Below are 15,060 nucleotides of genomic sequence, written 5' to 3' on the forward strand. Positions count from 1 at the left end.
CTTGCCTCTGAATGAAATCCATCCATCCATCCATGACTCCTTTCTCCTCTTTTGACTTCTTCTGCCCCTTCACTTTCCTGATACACTCCTTGCCTTCACTCTGTTCTCACTTGCCAGGAGAAAAAGTAAAGAGAATTTCAAATAATTAATGATGCCATAAAACAGAAAGAAGGACAAGGGCTCCTGCAGTTCTATTTGGGGGAAAGTGTTTTTGTTTCAGCTGAACCTTTCATTTCCTGGCTCCAGGTAAAACCATCTCCAATGTGGAAGAGTCAGTCACCCTGGACAATGGAGGCTTCACTGCTCTGGAGCTCAACAGCAGACACCTGAACATCAAGAGCACCTTCTCAAAGAAGAATGGAACCAGGTAAAAAGCTGGGAATGCTGTGCTTTTGGAATGTCTTTTTTCTAGCTTCAAGCACTCTTAAAGACGCAAAGGGAGAGACTGAAGAATCCAGGGAGGACTTAAACACCCAAGTCTCTGCCTCAAGCTGTGATTCTGGCTTCTAAGTATGATTTCATTAATTCCAGGGTAATAGCAACATCCCAAACACTCATCCTTTGCATTTCTTAGGTCTCCTCCTCGGCCAAGCCCAGGAGGGCTGCACTACTCTGATGAGGATATCTGCAACAAGTACAACGGGGCTGTGCTGACCGAGGGCTTGGGCCTCAATGAGAAGCCCCTGGAAGTGTCAGAGTCAGAGGTAAGGATTTCCCTCTGCCTCACATTGCACAGACACTGCAGATAATCATTTCCATGCTGAATCCTGGCAAGTCTTTGAAGTCCCAGTCCCATACCTGCATCATGCTGTGTGGTCACTGTCTGTCTCAGGGATTTTAAAAGGTTCAATTCACCAGGCTGTTTGCATCACATTTTAAAATAAAAATATCAAAGGAAAGAATGGCAAGCAGGACCCAGCCAGGGCAGATTCCAGACCTGGCCTCGGCAGATATTCAGTTTTCCAGAGTCAGGTAGAAAGATAAGTGCAGTCAGTCAGACAGTGTGTGCTGACCTCTCGGGAAGGATCTGCACACCCCCTTCTGCAAACTTGGACCTCTTTTGGGAAAACACACACGTGCTGGAAAATAACCAGCTACTGTCTTCTGGGCGAGGTTAAAGGTGAGATGTGCTTGGGACCGTTGCACTGACTGGAGTGTGGAAGGTGGTTTGCAGTTTCACAGCTACAGCACACCCTACCTGTCAGAAGAGTGGCCTGAGTGGTGACAGCCACTGCCTTGGTTACAGAGGGAGTAGGTGAGGAGTGAGTAACTTGCCAGGGAGCCACATGGTCATGGCTGTGAGGGGCCAGCATTCATCTCTCTGAACATCCCAGCCTTGTCCTTAGACTGCTCTCCACGGATTGTGGGTGTTTGCCAGCATTATCCGTCTGGCAGGGCTCCATCTTGTGTTCCACATTCCCTGTAAGAAGGAAGAAAGTGCTTGCTGTCTGTGAAAGTCCAGCAGTGGCCATGGGTGAATAGACAGACTTCAAAGGAGATCCAGAAAGGTAAATCTGTCTCTAAAATCAGATGCTGTCAGCTGAGATCCTGACGAATCCGAACTGACAGTGCAAGAAGCGAGCAGTGGGCCAAACCATGCCAAACCCGACCCTTCCAGCAAGAAAAAATCACGGGCAGCAAGTCGTGAAAGAAGATGACAGTTTTCATCTGTAGCTTTTCTGCACCTGCAGCTACAGCTGCTTTTCCTGGCTACCTAGCTCTCACCTCCTGCTAATTACCACCGACAGCCTGCTGCTTTGTGCTGCCCTGTGGCCGACCCGTCGTGCAGGCAGCTTTCCTTGGTGCAGCTCAAGCTGCTGTCTCTGCAATGCTCCAGCATTACCCTCCAGATTAAACCCACAGTGCTTTGGTCATGTCACTGTAACAGCCCAGCATTAAACCTGTCATTAAAACAGTTTGCTGAGCATGATCGTGAATTTAGCACCGGCACCTTTTGACATTAATTTCAATGTCCCGTGTGGTATTTCCTGGTGATGTGCAGAAGTCTCCTTGCAGGGTGTCATTATCCCTCCCATATGCACTGCTTGCACAGCAGAGAATGAAGTAATTTTGGGGTGTTGTTTTTTTTTTTCCCCTCAGGCTATTGATATTGTTTATTTACTGTTGTATTGCTGTTGAGCCTGAAGGTCTCAATTGAGATTCTGGTGTTTTTGTGAATGTGGGTGTGCACGTGAGTATGTGCATAAAATATGCTCATTTTTCCTTGGGGCTTGGAGATGCAGCCCGCTTGTATAATGTCTTTGATGCTTGTTTGGGTTTTTTTGTAGTGGGGAGTGCTTTTAGTCATGAAATGTTAATATGCTCCCAGTAGAGGTAGCCGTAGGAGATGCTGCCTTTTGATCAGCCTGAAAATGCTGTTTATGTTGGCAGGTGCAGACAGGAGGTGAGGATGGGTTGGGGCAGAGGTGGGCATAGATGACTGACCACTCTCTTTTCAAGTGTTCCTGTACCTATTAGCTCTTCCTGTTGGTCTTTTATTTTCTCTTTGTTTCTGTTCTCAGAGGAGATCGTAATAGACAAGCTCTGTTTTCTGAGAGTTTCAGATTTTTCCATCTGTCTCAGCAGGCAGAAACATTTGCCATTAGATGAAGAGTTAAAGATATATTTTCATGTGAGAGTTCTACCCAGGTTTGGTCCTCTCCAGCAGAGGGTCCTGATGCTGGTTTCCTCTAATACATCTGTGTGTGGGTTTCAAATTCCACTTAATGTGATGCACATCAGGGCTGGCAGGGACAAAAACTGTGCCTTTGCCTTCAACCCACTTGTCACTGTGTTACTGCTTAGTCTCATGCCTGTTGCCTGAGGTGTCAAGATTTTATACGGAGAAGAAGGAATCTCACTGGCTTCAAGTCTCCTGGGGTTTGCTGAACATGAAGAACTCTTGGGCAGACTGACTGCACTTAAAACTCAGCTGCCTGGGAGCCTTCTTCCAAGCTCCCTCCTGGAGGGGAGAGACACACAGAAACAAAGAAGAAATCAAGTAGGACTCTTAATATTCATAAATCAAGTGGTGAACTTACTCCATGTCATGAAAGCCAAGCACCAGTACTGTTAATGAGGTTAAAGAAATTTAATTGGCAGGTATGGAGCAGGAGACTGCTATGAGTGTAAATTCTAAATGATTGATAATAATAGACTTTTAGTTAATGAGTCAAGTGGACAAGGCTCTGGACAGATAATCTGAAAAAAAATTGGTGTTCACCATTTATAGAAACCTGATGATGTACCTGCAGTGTCATCCAGCCAAGGAAGAGCAGGAGGAGAGGGGAGGCTGGTGCACGTTTGTGTGTTCTCATATGTCCTTGTGGTCTCCCACAAAAAAAAAAAACTGTTTCCAGGAGAAAATACTCTCACAGGTTGCACACATTATCAGGCAGTGCTGGATGCTCTGGCCTTCCCAGTGCTGTGTGCAGTATGACTGGCTTTGGCTTCCTCAGCTCTATAGAGAGGCAGGTATTCCCACTTAACACTTCAGAGGGAATAGGGTTTAACTTGTTTCCAGTAAAGCTCTCCAGTGATTTTGACAAGTTGGGCACTATGTGGAAACCAGCTGCAGGTGACACATAAAATAAGAATGGGTTTCCATGTCCAAAGAAATATTTTGCATACTGGGTTACCTTGTCTCTTTTACAGCATATTTATTTCAGGCCAACAAAAAAAAAAAAAATCCTGCTGTTATCTACATTTTTAGAAGTAATCTTGTAAGGCTGTTTCTTTTGTAGTCACTTAAAAGGATAACTGGAACTATTATCAAATTTATTATCACATTTCCCACTGACTAAGCCAGCCAGCTCTGGTGGCTGACTTGCCTCTGAGCAGCACTCGTGCATTTTATGCCATGAAAAATATACCTCAATAGCCTCTCGTTTTCTGTATTGGTTGTTTCATAGGCATCCACGCACCTTTGGTTGACAGTGTGTACTGTCACCACACACCCAATCACGCTCCAGCCTATGGAGGTTTCCAAGGTAACACAGCCACAGTCGCAGGGAAAGGAGAAAACTGAAAACAAAGCAAAAAGCCCTGCAGCATTTCTATTTACTCAATAGTTTAAAAACCACTAAAGAGTAATCCTCTAGTATAAGCTGTCTGTATTGTCATGCTAAACAGGTTTATCTTACTTCTCCTTGATTTTCATCGAGCTGTGGAATGCCAGTTTAGAGCATTCCTTGCTGATAAGGGTGGTTACTGGAGTCTTTCTGGGAGCAGACCTTAGGAGATACTTCAGAAACGCGGACAAAACAGTCAGCTCCTGCCTGTCCTGAAAGAAATACAGAAAAAAACTGTTGTGTCAACACCAACAAGCAGCATAGTCTGAATGATGGTGAAAGGCTGAAGTTACTGCAGCTCTATATGCTTCATGACAGTCTTTCCTTCTGAAATACCCTGGCCTTATTTACACCAAATTAGTGTTCCCTTTCAGTTGGTATAATGAACTAATTAGTGGACAAATTATCAGCAAGTGGTATTGTTTAAAATTCCTTTCAGTTCATAGCAAATCTGAGCACGCCATATTTCAAATGGTAGCAGCTCATCTTAAAGTGCTCCCAGGATTTCTCCTCTTTATGATGTTGACTTCTGGCAATGTTGAAAGAACTTGGCTTAGGAACAGAAATTATATTAGTTTTGTGAGTGAGTGGTTTTTTTGCTTGTGATGGACAGAGCTCGAGTGGCTGCATAAGTACTATTATAGCTATAAAGTCATGTCACACGCTTCTTTGCATTTCTCCTTTGGGCTTCCAGCTTTTAGTTGGCTTTATCCAACCCCACAGAACCTCTGTGTCTGTGGGGACATCAGGAAGATTCATAAAGAGCCACTAGAAGTTTGTGGGGGTTTTTTTGTTCGTCATGCTCATGCCACCTCAGCTCAGCTGCGATGCCTGTGTTCAGCAGGGCTCTGTTTCCTTGTCGGGTGGCTGAGAGTGATGGGATCTCTAAAAGTGGTGGTGGGCTGGGGAAGGAGTCAGAGGCCATGGGAGAGCAGTGCCTTGTGCCTTTGGTAGAGAGAGCACATCCACAGGAGCTGGAAGAGTTCACAACTCTGGGTGCTGCTTCTGGTGAGCGATCCTGTCTCTGCTCGGGATGCAGAGACTTTTCTTCCACGTCATCCCGCAGCTTCCCTGGCATTTACCTTAAAATTGCACTATGGACACACAGCATCATGTTTGGAGACTGATGCAGAGTGCAATAACTTGTTTTCTGCTGAGGAGAGAGGGAACCAGGGTTTGGGGATGCTTTGATGAAGTTGGCTGTGTCTGCAGCTGAGGACCAGCCTGAGCTCCTGCTGCCAGGCCCCGCCATGCTGCCACATCTGCAGCCATCCATGGCACTCCTGCTGGAGCCCCTTGCAAAAACAGACAGGGCAGTGCTGGCAGGATGTTCCTGGCAGCAGTGCCAAGACTCTGGAGCTGCTCTCTGCACCCACAGGCTGTGAAGTAGTCCAGATCTGGGGATATTCCAGGAATGCTGCAAAAACCACCTGTTCAGGAAGGTCTTTGGAGGGAGTCGGGTGTTGGCTTCCCAAGCCTGGCAGCTGGTGCAAAGGAGTGTTTTTCTAGGAGACAGGCTTGCTGTGTTCCTTCTGGAATAATTATGACATGCTGGTAGGGCTTTGTTGTATTAGTAATTACTTGTCAAGGCACCTGAAGCTTTTCATTCTTAAAAATCAAACAGTACATAATTCCTGAAGAGCCAAAGCCTGGGTGATAGTGGAGAGGAAGTTTTGCAAAGCTGTAAAGAGCTCCTTTGCTCACTTTTGGAAAGCACTGGGAAAAATTTCTCAGCTCTGTCCATCACCCTCTGCACTGGAAAATGGGCACGGAATAGTATTGAAGCAGCTACCTAAGCAAAGAAGGGGAATGATGGATGCTGTGCCCTTTTCAAACGATGGTTCACAAGGCATTTGCGGATTGTTCTTCAGAGACCATTAAAAAGGAGCTTTAGAGGAGGGAAGACAAGTTTTGTGGCAGGAAGGATCAAGAAGGATGTGTGTTTGCTGGGTGGTGTCATAGATCAGAACCACACCAACCTTTTGAAACTAATTGCAGCAACGAACAGCGATGAGCTGCACTTACCTGTCTCTCTTGTGTGTCTTAGGCAGCTCCTACTTTGATATTTAATTGCCTCTAGAATCGGCAATGCAGATTATTGAGTGGGGGAGGGAAAGGAATAAGAGCTTTTGCATGGTCTAGTCAGAGATTTTGAGGGAAGGCATGAGATCTGGAAATGCCTGGGTAAATGTGTGCTGGATGGGATGGGGCTGTTACTGGTGGGAAGATCAGTGGGAACAGAAGGAAAATGTGCTCTGAGATTCCAGGGCTGAGGCTTTGCCGTGGTCTCTGTGCTCAGCAGAGATGTACAAGCCCTCTGTGATTCCTCCAGCTGCATCCCAGCAGCAGCACTTCAGAGGAGGGGCAGATGCAAAGAGCTTATCTGGTTACATCTCAATAGAACTGCTGCTTGATATTGATGGGAGCTTTGAAGCTCTCCAGCCACCGTGCATAAATGTTTCAGGGGTAGGATCCGCTCTGAGCACAGAGCTGGGTCTGACTCATCCCAGGGAAGCAGCCCCTCCTGCCTGGCAGCTCTTCTTTCCCAGATTTTGCATTCTCTTTCTTCTGTGGCCGCTGGTTGTGTACCTTGTACCACCCATAATCAGCTGGAACATGCAAATAGTGTTATTTGCCTGTAAAAAAGTCTGATTTTACTTAACTTCCTTCCAGTTACAGAACAAATTTTCAATACTTAACACCCAGAGTCCTGTGCAGGTGGCTCGGGCTGGCCACCCCAAACAGTGGCCTGGCTAACCAGAGTGTTTGTGTGGAAGGCATCCCTGCTGTCCTTCCATCAGAAGAGAGATGCTCAGTTGTAACTGAGCAATATTTCTGATTGTGATTGAAAACTGTTGGTTTCACTGTGACTTCTCCACACTTCCCTGCATCTTGTGCCCAAGCAGGAGCTCCTGGCTGCCCCTGCACCATTCTGCAGGGAATTAGAAGGGATTTCTCTGTCACTTATCATCAGGGGACTCTCCCTCTAGCAGCAAAGTCTGGCTAAAGCAGAGCACAATGCTTTTCCACAGCCCAGCTTGAACCACACTTGGACTGCCATCCCTCTTACCTTAACATTACAGCTTTAGTCAGCTGGTGATGCTAAACTTGCCTCCCATTTCTTCGCGAGTGCAAAAGGCTAAAAAAATCATCGATGCTAATGACCAATTATTCTGTTTTTCCTGATGGCCCAGGTCACTGACTCGGATTACGAGGACGAGTTGCCCAAGCACTCCTTCGTGAACCATTACATGAGCGACCCCACCTACTACAACTCGTGGAAGCGGCAGCAGAAAGGGGTGAAGCAGCACCCGGCGTCCTACAGATACGAGGAGTGCACGGCCAGCGAGGCAGAGCCCTATTTCCAGACTGTCATCACGACACAGAGCTCAGGAGGGGTGTACACCCCGACGGGACAGCCCGCGCCCGGCTCCCGGACTCCAGTGACAGGATTCTCGTCCTTTGTCTGAGCGGGGCTGGGGACACGGCTGGACAGCCGCGGTGACCGCGTGTGCGTGGCCGGGGCGCTGAACTGTGGGGGACCTCTCTTCTTATCAGGGTAGAAACGGATGGGAACACACCTGAGGCTGGGTTGTTGGTGTTTTGGTTGGTTTGTTTTTTGGTTTTGTTTTTATTTTTCTTTCTGAAGACAATCAACTCTATAAAAACACGGAGCTGAACTAGCTGAACCTTTGTTTAAGAAAACAAAAAGAAAAAAAAAGGAATTCTGAACAGTGATGATTTTAACCACTTGTGAATAGTAGGGGTTTTTTAACCGCTTTTTGTAACACTGCTTCAGGAAGCAGCTCCCATGCCCTTCTCCTTCCCTCTTTCTTTCTCTCCCCTCCTCCTGTCCCACTGCTCTCAAACAAGCAGGTGAATTCCCTAGATGCAATGAGTGACTCTGTGATGCGATTTGAAGAGAAAACATAAAACCTCCCAGGCTCCTTTTTCTCTACTCTTTTTTATTTTCTTTTTCTCTTCTTTTTAATTTTTCTCTGTCATCAAAGTTAAGTAGTAAAACATAGAAAATGGACACATTTTTAGGTGAAAAGCAGACACCTCTCTTCTCCTCGCTGCTCCACACACATTAGGAGCACTGGCTGATCAATGTAGGCTCAGATGTGTCACTGTGTCTGCTCTAAGCTCACTACTGGTGTATTTATATTGAATTACTGACCTGCTTTTCTTTCTTCTACAAATGGGACCTGCTGCATTCTTTAAATATTCCCACTCCAGGGCCTTTGGAAGAGGAGATGGCTCAAAAGAGCGCTCTAGGCAGTGGTGGGTGAAGCAAGTGGGAAGAATTCAGATGTAAGGTCAGTTTATTTTTGGTGTGGCTCTAATCCTCCTTGTGGACTGCGTGTACCATTTGAATCAGTCATTTTTTAAAAGTCAAAGGACACAACCCAGCAAGCCAGAGGAATTTTTCAATTAAAATTGCAGTGACAACCTAGAGAGTTTACTAATTGATGAGGGTTTTGATCATCAGAGTTACCATGACCTGCCAACAGAAGTTGAACATCCTTTCTCACCCAGACTCTGCAGTTCTGTTTATTGGTCTGTAAAAAAGTACACAGTGGCAGGGTTTGTTTGATTTTATTTTTTTAGTACAAAGACACACCACACAGACTGGGTGAGTTTTGGTGTCCACAGGTGCCTTTTATTGATTCTGCAGCTTCATATCTGGGAGAAGCAAAAAAGTGTCTCCAAATAAAGCTAACTGGGTTTTTCAGGCTTTGGGGTCATGAATTACCTTGTGCACGTTTACAGCCTGCTCTGTGCACTTGAAACTATGGCCTTTGGAAAGAAAAGAGGAGACTTTTAGTTTCTTTTCCATCTTTTTGTACCGCTCACTTTTTGTTTTCTTTTTTTCTATCCTTTTCCTGAGTCTGTCATGTTTAGTAGCCAGTTGTTTACTCACAAGGAAGTTGTCAGGCATTGAAAGAATCCAAGTAGCAACCGTCCTGGGTCACCAGACTTTTTATCATAAGAGTTTGAAAGATGAATTTGGAAGTAGGAGAGTCCTTGCCACGCCAGGATCTGGCATTTCCTTCCAGGTGGATAAGCCAGGAAAATTGGTGCTTGCTAAGCTCCTGTCAAGGCTCATGTGGGCATTGCTACCACAGAAAATTGTCCCTGTCCTCTCAAGGGACGTGGGACATCTGTGGCAGGGAGAGGTGGTGTCTTCAGAGCAGGTTGTTGAAATCGGGCTGCCCAGGGGCCTGGTTGGGAGTATCCTGGTGGCACCTCACCAGAACAGCTGAGGTCCAAGGGCCAGTTCAGCCTTGCTGTCACCTTTCAGTGCCTCTTGGACAGGGCAAACTATGTGAGAACTGCTTTTACTCTTGGGCCCTGCCTCCGAGCACTGCTGCTCTTGGTGCATGCACACTCTGCATAGCTTTGGCACTGGATTGCTGTTCCTCTCCAAAGGTTCCAGGAAGAAAAAGTTCAAAACCAAAAACTCCAGTGGGTGTGTTTAAGGGCTTTTGAGTTTGGGATAATGATCTGCAGCTCATTAGATGGCGAGGGACTCGCAAAGACACGGCTGAGCCAAAAGCCTGTGAGTCATCCCTCTCTCTGCACCTGGGTAGGATGTGTGTGGGATGGAGATGGGGCTCCAAAGAGGATGACTTGGAGTGTGCTGTGAAGAGGAATGCAAAGCAAACAAAAAACCCACTGCCTTCTGTGCACTTTGACTGTTCTCTTAAGCCATATGGACTTTGCTTTAATTACTGAACTGCCAAAATTTGTTTTCAGTCTGTGTTTTTTGTTTCTTAGACAAAATTATCTACGTGACTTTCTGATTTGTTTTCCTTTTCCTTTGTCATTTCCTGCATCAGATTACATATTTTAGACACGTTGTTTTTATACATTTGACACAGCATTGCAATTGCTCTTGGAATTTTAATGGCACTTGTCCAGCAGGTGTAAGAGGTAGTGCTGCAGGAGGAGCCCTCCAAGGACCACTGAGGACTTTAGAGATGTAAATTAGTAGAAGTAGATGGAGCACCAAAGACTTTGCTCCAAAGGAAAGCATAGTGTAACTCCACATCTCCTGCATATTGCCTTACACTTGGTGTAAGGTGCAGTTACTCCCTGGGGTTGATCTGATACCACATTGAGGAAAAAAAACGAAGAAAACCATGGGGAATAAAGGAAATGGACTTCGTGGCCGCTGCTCCGCTGAAGGACAACATGGGGAGCAGCACAATCTATACAAAGAGAGGAGAAGAGACTGTTCCTTTTTTCTCAGAACCAGCTGCAACTAAAAAGCCTGAGCTTACTGAGGACCTGCTGAGTTGGCTGTGTGGCTCTTTTCTTCTGACTGCTGTCGAAATAACAGGTTAGGTGTGATTCCTGTAGGACCTGTTGATCCCAACAAAGGAGTTTCTGTTCCATTCTCATCCGTACCGTTGTCGCTCTTGGTTATGTTGTGTTCAGGAGTTGGCTTTTCTGACACTTGGGTTTATTTTTGATAGGCAGTTGCAGAGTGAGGAGGTGCAGAGCCCTGCTCAGCCCTCAGCTGAGCACAGGATGTGTTTTCTGCTGTGCAGGATCGTGTGTAGCTCCATGTGTGATGCCTCCACCTTCTTGCTAACACACTCAACTTGTAAAATATGGTTAATAGGTAGGTTTTATTTACTTCACATATCAGGGAAATTGTTTTATCTGGAAGGAAATACTCCATCAGTTAGGAAGAAAGCTCTATTTCATTGCTGCAATCTTTGGAAATTGCAGCCTTGAAATATAACTTTTAAACATTAGTTGTCATGTTACAGTAACTTCACCCATTGAATTCGCTTCCATTTCCATCTTTCTCTTTAGAATAGTTTTGAAAAATGAAGGCTTATGTTTAAAATGCCTTCTCAGGATATTTCATTTTTATTTATTTATTTCCCTTCCCTTGTTTCTCAGGTCTCTTGGTGACTGCTACTGAAAAATAAAAGCAGCATCATGAAATGACCAAGGGAGACATTTCAGGGAATGGTTTAATAGGAGCTTGTTTTCCATGCAATAGCCATAACAATATCCAGTCTCCCGCAGGTAAGAAGTGCCCAAGTCTTTACCCCCTGCAGGGCTGTGACAGCAGTCACCACTGTCAGCAGTGCCTCCAGCCCCAGACCTCAAGTTGTCCCTGCCATAAATCACATGCAAAAGCGCACACACGGAAGGAGCTGTGCTGTTCCAGCCCGCTCCGAGTAGAGCATTTTATCCCTCCCAAAATCCGCGTCACACGTGGTGGGTCCCCACCATGGCCCACACCATTGGGTGGAGTATTTTCCATTCCTGCCTTTTAATGCTCTGATGTTAGGGCAGGGCCAGCGCTGTGCAGGTACAAATGGCAGTGGTGACAAGGGACAGGAGAGGGCACTCCTTTGCTTTCATCAGTGACAGTCTCTTATTCCCCGCCCCGGGAGTCACGGTGGACTGCCCTCATGGGGAGGGCAGGGAGAGGTGAGAGCAAAGGCTTTCATCAGCAGTTACTAAAGGAATCACACTTTGGCCAGTGATCCCACTTTTGGGAGCAGTTGGCATGACTGGAGAGAAGAAAGAAAAATACACAGAAAAGAAACTAATCTATTACTCCAAGGATTTCTTTTCCCTCTTCATTTTGAATGTTAAAACCGCTGATGTTTTGCAGATGGGTCAAGATCTCATTTTTCTTCCTTATACCAAGGTCTCTGCCAGAAGCTGTGTAGCAATTGTTTGGACTAAATATCTTGACATGGAGATTCATTTATTATCCTTGCCATTGCTTCCCTCAAGAAATCCATTGGGTCATCCAAAGATTATCTAATCTGCTTTCCAAAAAGGGAGGAGAGAGAGATCTTTATACATACAGAGCACCAGTGTCTTCTCCCACACATTGCTTTCAGATACACAGGGCAACTTGTTGGAGAAAAATCCTTTTAGAAAAGGAATTTATCAGAAACTTTAAAAGAAAGCAAACAACCAGATAAGAAAGATAACCTCTGGCAGAGGCATTAGAAATCTTGAAGTCCAGAAGCCTGTGATGTGTAAGAGTGACCAAGATGCCAAGACCTCCTGTTTTTACTCATCTCCTGTACCAGTAGCAGCCAGAAGGACACACACAGTGAGGGGTGATGTTTGGAAAGGAAGAACCACAGAGCTGCTGGGACATGGGCAGGTTGTACTGCAGACAGCTCCACTCAGCCTGGGAGTTCCTGCTAGTTCAGTCACATTCCTTAGGTTGCTTTTATAGATTGTTGCCAGCACGTGTGGAATCCACACATTATCGAGGTGTTCCTAGAAGCTGCAAGGTTACTGGAGGTGAAGAAAGGTTTGTTGGTGTGGTGTGGTGTTCAAACAAAGCCACACGTGTGATGATGTGGTTCTACAAAACCCATTGAAACCTCCTTATGGAATCCACCCTTGAATTATGAGCATGCTCACCCCAAGACTGAACATGATGGGCCTGAAATGGCTCCACCTGACAAGTCATAGAATCCCAGAATGGTTTGGGTTGGAAGAGATCTTAAGGATCACCTTGTTTGAACCCCCCTGCCATGGGCAAGGACACCTTCCAGTATGACCGGGTTGCTCCAAGCCCCATCCAACCTGGCCTTGGACACTTCCAGTTTTCTGTTCTTTATTTCTGTACTCCTTTTGTCCTCCCCCTGCCCTCCCAGAAAAAGAAAGCTGCCTTGCACTTTGTGCAGGTGTAGAGTTTGCCCTGCCCGACAGCAGAGAGCCACAATGGATAAGCACACATGTGGCACCTGGGACAGGTGAGATTTGTTTGAACAAGGAGTGAAGTACCATTAGCACTTGAGATTCAGGATATGACTCAGAATTTTATCTTCTCAAAGCTGCCAGTTGTCCACTTTAAATGGCCTTGGGGCCTCATGACTTGACAGGAAATTCATTATTTCAATGCTGTTTGATCACTGTGCACTTTCTTGGGGCTTGAATCACTGGATACATAGACAGGAATGGGGTTACAGAGCTTTATATCAAGGTGTTTTCCCATTCGTGTCCAGTTCACTAGATTTGGGAATTTCTGCTGCCATGGAATGGTGGTGTTCTGCAGGTGGGAAGTGCCACCGGGGCTCCCTTTGATGTCATTTTGCCCCTGGGCTGTGCTGGGGCCTGTCGCAGTGCAGTGGGAGCTCTCAGGTAACAGAAAGGTGCAAGAACTCCACGTTCTGGTGAGTTTGTAGCTGGTCACTTTGCCCCTCTTGGGCTGGAGTCCATCCTCTGATTTGGTATCTGCTGTCAGCTGTGGGGTAGGACCACCTCTCACAGCTGTGTCTGAGCTACCCTTCAGTGTACTCCGGTTATCAGATCATTGCTTTTAATTCAGTGTCTCCTTGGAGATTTGCCCTGGATTTTTGTTCCACACCTCTTGTTAGCCTCACCTTCACCACTCCACTATTTTATATGAGAAAGTTACTTCTTCTTTTGCAAACTTGCTTCTGATTAAAAGAACCCTTTTGGAAACATCTGTGTCCTTGGTATATTTGTTCTGTCGAAGGGAAAAAAAGGATTTTTCCAGACTCCTCTGTTGCTGAAGAAGTTTCTGGGTGCCTTGCCAACATGCTCACGAGTTAACGGCTCAGGACACTGGGAATGTAACACGGACTGAAATTCCTCACTGTTTGCTCTGGACTGTAAAATCTTACAACCCCTGCTGCTTCTCAGCGAAGCTGACACTCTCAAATAGTTTCCACACAAAATTTGATCAGTCTTAAATATTTTATTATTTTGCAGCAATAAACTTCCTCAGATCCTTAGTATAGGAGAGTCACAACGCACTCAGAAACAGAAGATCATGAGGCCAACATTTTTCATGCCTTTGTCCCCTCCACAGCAGTGTTGTAGCAGTTGTTAATCAGTTCCCACAAACGTGCAGATGTTGGGGAGGCAGGACAAGATCCCAGCGGGGGAAAATCAGGGCAGCTCTGTTATTCCAGGGTGGTTGGTTGTGCTTTTCACCCACTGAGCATCTGGCCTAGAGAAGTAAACTAAACACAGTCAGGTCAGCTACAGCTCTGGTGGGAGAAAAGAGGGCAAGAAATCAATGTTTTCCAAGTGGGAGAAGGGAAGAAAAAAAAATAGTCAAACTGTGAAGGAAAGAACTCATATTCTCCTGCTCCTCAAAGGATATTATAAATAATGCAGTGTTGTATAAATACAGGCAGCCCTTTACAGCTGGGAGCTTGTAATAACCCAGAGGTATCGCTGTACCCATTTTGAAGATGAAAATCCTCCCGCCACAGAATTTCGTGAATGAGACATTATCCTGCACAATTGCCATAAGGTGCAGAAGTGCTTTTTTGAGGCCATTTGGCTCCAAAGTGTATCATCCTCCAGCTTCCAGCCCTCACTCCTCTCGGGATGTGTTTCCCCCACACAATTTTGTGGCTAGGATTGGAGCACGGATATAAACATGGGAGTGGATGGGAAATCTGCCATGGTATTCGTAGCCTAAACAATACCAGAGAAAACAGATTGGCTTCCCACCCTGCCCTGAACAGCACAAGCAGTGGCTTGACTGAATCAAGTAATCTAGGCTTTCATTACTGATCCTTTTCCTGCTATTTGTCTCTTTTGTTCCCTCTTTTTCCCTCTGCGTTTTTGCTCCAGGGTTATTTATTTTTTTCCTCACTCCTTTTCTTTTCTGTTTTTTCTTTTGTAAGCCTGCCTTTTTTATTATTATTTTTTCCTCTCCTCCTCTTGCCTCACTAATTATTTTCATTTTGAACCTGCATTTCCCACAAAATCAAAAGGAACTTTATGTGAACACACTTTTTTTTGTTGGGTTTTTGTTCACTTCCACTGTGCTCCAGGAGTTCTTTAGCTTTGCTGTCTTGTTTACTTAGAAATGCCGGGCACATCCCTTCAAGCCAAGGCGGTGTCGCTGCTGACTTCCCAGCCTGGTAGAAACCTTCATTAAGTAGGCAATTGTCACGTTCATAACCATTTGTTAGTGAGTTAGGATAATCCTAAATCAGACGAGGCTGAT

The 15,060-nt window shown here is 45.7% G+C and overlaps 1 protein-coding gene across 7 annotated transcripts in view; it reads left to right on the forward strand.

Annotated features, from left to right (window-relative positions):
• Nucleotides 1-13,535, forward strand: part of SDK1 (sidekick cell adhesion molecule 1) — a 387,953-nt gene extending 374,418 nt beyond the window's left edge. For all 7 annotated transcript variants that reach the window (XM_038151581.1, XM_038151583.1, XM_038151588.1 and 4 more), the window contains 3 exons: nucleotides 247-367; nucleotides 575-704; nucleotides 7,265-13,535. In XM_038151581.1, the coding sequence (XP_038007509.1) occupies nucleotides 247-367; nucleotides 575-704; nucleotides 7,265-7,540 (527 nt within the window). In that variant the 3' untranslated portion in view covers nucleotides 7,541-13,535. The remainder of the gene's footprint in view (nucleotides 1-246; nucleotides 368-574; nucleotides 705-7,264) is intronic.
• Nucleotides 13,536-15,060: the final 1,525 nt, after the last annotated feature.

This window comes from Motacilla alba, chromosome 14 (genome assembly GCF_015832195.1).
Source record: "Motacilla alba alba isolate MOTALB_02 chromosome 14, Motacilla_alba_V1.0_pri, whole genome shotgun sequence".
NCBI classification, from domain to species: domain Eukaryota; kingdom Metazoa; phylum Chordata; class Aves; order Passeriformes; family Motacillidae; genus Motacilla; species Motacilla alba.